At 39.0% G+C, this 4940-nt stretch overlaps 1 protein-coding gene across 9 annotated transcripts in view; it reads left to right on the top strand.

Annotated features, from left to right (window-relative positions):
- Window positions 1-4940, top strand: part of ICA1 (islet cell autoantigen 1) — a 204919-nt gene that overhangs the window by 167321 nt on the left and 32658 nt on the right. For all 9 annotated transcript variants that reach the window (XM_006170622.3, XM_006170626.3, XM_006170620.3 and 6 more), the window contains exons 11-12: window positions 1897-1959; window positions 2260-2301. In XM_006170622.3, the coding sequence (XP_006170684.1) occupies window positions 1897-1959; window positions 2260-2301 (105 nt within the window). The remainder of the gene's footprint in view (window positions 1-1896; window positions 1960-2259; window positions 2302-4940) is intronic.

Genomic DNA, 4940 nt, shown 5'->3' on the forward strand with positions numbered 1-4940 from the left:
CGCCTGAACCTCCCCTCTGCTCCATTCTTCTCCTTCACCCTCTATCTACTGTCTGTCTTCCTGCTTTTCCAACCACTTGCTTCACCTGTTGTATTCCCCACTCTACTCCATTTACTTTTCTTCTATCTGCCTTTCAAAAATTAAAGACAAAACAAAACGACTCACTTTTTTTTTTTTTTGCCTCTTGTGCTGGCTTCATGTCACCCACTCGTGCATGTATGTCTTCATGTCATGTACTTGTTCACTTGTTCACCAGATGCTTACTGAGAGCCACCTCTGTGCCAGGCACGGCACTGGGCTCTGGGCAGACAGTGGCACACCAGACATGTTCAGACCTTTCCAGGGTGGGGCTTACGGTCACAAGGGGAATCAGATGGCAATCTAATAATCACACAAGTGACCCTGACACTCTAACTATGGTGAGGTACAAGGGGAAAGCACAAGGCTGGGATATGTGTGATAGAAAGGGAGGCCTCACCTGTTTGAGGAGATCAGGGAATTCACTAAGCCAAGTGCTTTGCAAGGCTTGTCTAAGCAAAACCAAACCACACAAAACAAAACAAAAAGCAGCCTGGACAAAGGCCATGAGCCAGGAAGTAACAGGCAAAGGTCAGAGGAATGATGTTTTAAAATGTAGCAGGGGCCAGGGAGCAAGTGCCTGGAGAAGGCAGCAGAGAGGCAGGCCTGATCTCGTTGGCCATGGAAGAGCTTCCCAGTCTGCAACAATTCAATTCCATTAGCCCATGTATAGTGTAGAGTAGTTTTGTTCTGTGGCAAAATGAACACCCTAGTTTATTATATTCATATGCAGATTACAAATCTGTGTTAATTATATATTCATGCAATATGTGACTATGGAGGGGAATGTAATTTTCTCTTGTACAGTATAAGCACTTGTGATATTTGCACAATGTTTTGAAGTTGTAAATGTTGATCACCTTGTTTTATATATACACAGAACGGAAGTGGTATAATGAAGTATCATCTGTCTTTTATTCTGTGACATGCAGAAAGTCTAGTGAACATTTGAGAAAACCCAGTTTTAAGGCTATTTTATTGCAGAAAAACACGTATGCACACGCGCGCGCACACACACACACTCGTTATTGTTTAGAGAAATGTGGGGTTCATAGCAAAATTGAATGCCAAATAAAGAGATTCCCCACATATCTCCTGCTTCAATATATGCATAGTCTCTCAGCTGTCGATATCCTACACCCAAGTGGTATATTTTTCACAATCAATGAACCTACACGTCATTATCACCCAAAGTCCGTAGTTCATATTAGAGCTCATATTTGGTGTTGTATATTTTATGGGCATGACAAACATGTAACAACATGCACCTGACATTATGGTAGCTTACAAAATAGTTTCACTGCCCTTAAAACCCCCTGTGTTCCACCTATTCTCTTTCTTCCCTCAAATCCTTGACAACCACTGATCTTTTACTGTCTCCATACTTTGGTCTTTTCCAGAATGTCATATAGTTAGAATCATTAGTATTATAGCCTTTTCAGATTGACTTCTTTCATGTAGCAATATGCCTTTTTATTTTAGACAGGCCCATATGGCTAAAACCCATTAGCATCATCAAATAATAGTCAACTACTCAAGTCACACATCTGTCCAAGGAAGGAGGATAGTTAGACTGGTGTCATATGACTTTGTGGATTATCTGCCATGCAAAGCAAAGACTCAGGGCTGTTAATTCAGCATCCACTGAGAGCCAACAGCTGGAATAAAATGTAATCTGAGTACCCCTGCTTCTGCCTGAATAAGCCTGTGAGTGCCATTTCTTTCTTAAGCTGTGCATTGACCTCACACTGCAATGGTATATGAACACACTCAACTATTTGGAGTTGGTGATAACTAGTTGCATATGTTATATTACAGGTGAAGATGAAAAAAGTATGTTATCTGCCTTAGACAAAAGCTCTACACCTAATGCATGCTCAGGTAATCTATTTGAAAAAAAAAATGACCTAATTTTTAATCATTTGACTGTGCATTGACCTCACACTGCAATGGTATATGAACACACTCAACTATTTGGAGTTGGTGATAACTAGTTGCATATGTTATATTACAGGTGAAGATGAAAAAAGTATGTTATCTGCCTTAGACAAAAGCTCTACACCTAATGCATGCTCAGGTAATCTATTGAAAAAAAAAATGACCTCATTTTTAATCATTTGAGTCAAACTCCTTACAAAATGAAACTGACTCATAAATTTTTTTCTTTCCCTTCTTCTAAAGGACCTATGGATGAATTATTAGACATGAAACCTGAAGAAGGTGGTAAGATGTATACATTTCTCTGGGGTTATAATTTGCTCTATTTTTAAATTCATTTTTTACATGAAAGAAACTGTCATGTTTATCTTTTTAATAGCTTTGCAATCCTAAGCAAATTGTTTTTAGGTGACAGTCTTTATAATAACCTTAAATATACCCAAGCACAAATTAGTATGTGTGGATCTGTCATCATTAGTATAATTAATTGCATAATGTTCAAACTACAAAAGCTAAAAGTTACTATGTCAAAGGTCTTATGTTGAAGTAGAAAAACATGCCTTTCAGAATCAGACAGATGGGGATTTGAATACCACAAAAGGCCTGTATAGCTTTAAGTAATCTGCTTCATACTTAAATTCTCTAAGCCTAGGTTGTTCTCATATGTAAAATGGAATCAATAGCCACAGAGTTGCTAGGTTACTGTCAGGATTGGAGGTCAGGTAAAAGGTGTTTCATGGTCTCTTACTGGGGATACACTTCAAGTAAAGAAAGCCAGCGGAGATGGTAGGACCAGGAATGTTGTCCAGTGGTTGACTGGACTGCATCTCTACGGAAGCTTAGGCAACTACAGGAAAGAGTTTGTTTAAGTCCCACACCCAAGTTCACCAGACCTCAAATCAGCTTTGAAATAACTTCTTCAAAGAGAATTCAGAACTATGGATTTGGATGAGACTTGTATGGGTTGAGCCATCCCAGGAAATGGAGCATGTTCTGCCTGTTCATAGCTTTTGCTCTCCATCCTACCAAGGATTTCATTTTAATGATTTAACAAGGATTCAAAATACCCTGAGGATTCTGAGCCAAACTCCAGAGCATCCCTTTCCTTGGTGGCTGGCATGCAGTCTACCCTGGTTTTTTAAGTTTCTTTTAGGAACAGAAATTAGTCAAGCCATTCTTTGGCCCCAGTAAACCAGGTCAGAGAAGCAACTCAGTTTGAGCTGAGTATGATGTGGATCTAATTCACAGAGTGTGAGAGGAAGAAAGTCTCTGAAAATCAGAGGGCACTGATTCAACAAGTGTTTTCAAAAATAGAAGCACAGCTCTGCTGTTAAATTTTTAGGACTTAGAAATACAAACTTGAGGGCAAAAGTTTGCTTTCCTTGTTAATGTCTTACTGCAGGCAGTACACTGTGCAATATTTCACGAACGGCTGTGTATATTTTAACAAAATGACTAATCATTTGTCAATATTGATATCATTTCAGGTAATAAAAATAATAAGCAATGCAGACTTCCATACCCAGTCTCCATTTTCATAAAAATTTCCCCCCCTTGGCTTAAGAATATTTTGCTGGAGGGAACAGCAGGTGGTGTGGTGGTTAAAGTGCTAGACACTCCCACATGGCCAACCATGGTTCGAGTCCTAGACCTAGTGGCTTGCTTTTTCATTTTCTGTCTATTTCTTTGTGTGTGTCTTCTGGTCAAATTAAAATACATGAATGAATAAATAAAATTGAATTAAAATAATTCTTTTAAAAAAGCATGTTTTGGAATAAAGGTGGCTTTTACAAATTAGTTTTTGGAAGAGGAAAATATTTTAATCTTACAAAAGTGAGATTTATACAATATTATTTAACCAGCCCAAGGTAACCTCCAACCAGTGTCTTGAAGTTGTAACATATAAAAAAAAATTATAATCATATATGTGCTTCAATTTATTTGATTGGAGGATTGTTATTTCTTCTATTTCTAGTATCATCTTGTTTATGGAATTTGTATTTTGCTTTTATTGTCTTCTTACTTGTTTTGTATTAATACATTTAATTTTTGAATAAATAACATTCACATTGGTACAAAAAAAAATGATAAAAACATACATAGTAGGCTAGTCCCTGTGGAGCAGTGCTAACACTTGTGCTCTGTAGTCTAGTGCTGGAAGTCACATGGTGGCTGTGATGTTGGCCTGAAACACATACATACAGGGTGCATCTGCAGGCACCCAGGATCCTGAGGAGTAGAGGGCTGAGGAGAGGGGATCCTGGCATGATGAGGCCCTGTGAAGGATGCTTCTTTCTCTCTCTTGTTTCATGGGTGCATGTACATGGTTTCTATCATGATAAAAAGAAATGGAGGAGTGGGGGCAGCAGGTGGTGTGGAGGTTAATTCACTGGATCCCACATGGCTGATTGCATAAGTGGTTCAACTCCCAGACCTGGCAGCTTGAAAATCACACTGGGCATTTGTGTGCATGACTAGAATCCTGAGGGGACTAGGGCATCTCCCTTGGGGAGAGATTTCTTAATTTCCTTCTCTACCTGGTAAGCGCACACATGCTATAACAAAGAACTTTAAAACAAAACAAAATATAAAAACAAAAAGAAATGAGAAGAAAACATATACAGCAACAAGCTCTCACTCCTATTTCTGATCCCCATCTCCTTCCCTATTCCAATACTACTATTCCCCATATACTCTTCCAGTATTTGTCGCTGTTTTTGTTTGTTTGTTTTTCAGAGATTTTGCTGTTGAGTGTGTACACTCACCAGAGAGACAGAGAGACAGAAAGCAAGAAATCACCCCTCTGGGGGAATGACCATGCCACAATCCTTCTCTTCCATTCTCCTTTTGGGATTTTGGGCGTACACACACACACACACACACACACACACACACACACCTGAGTTTCAAGCCTCCAGGTCACA

The sequence above is a fragment of the Tupaia chinensis genome, unplaced genomic scaffold (genome assembly GCF_000334495.1).
Source record: "Tupaia chinensis unplaced genomic scaffold, TupChi_1.0 Scaffold148792_1, whole genome shotgun sequence".
NCBI classification, from domain to species: Eukaryota; Metazoa; Chordata; class Mammalia; order Scandentia; family Tupaiidae; genus Tupaia; species Tupaia belangeri.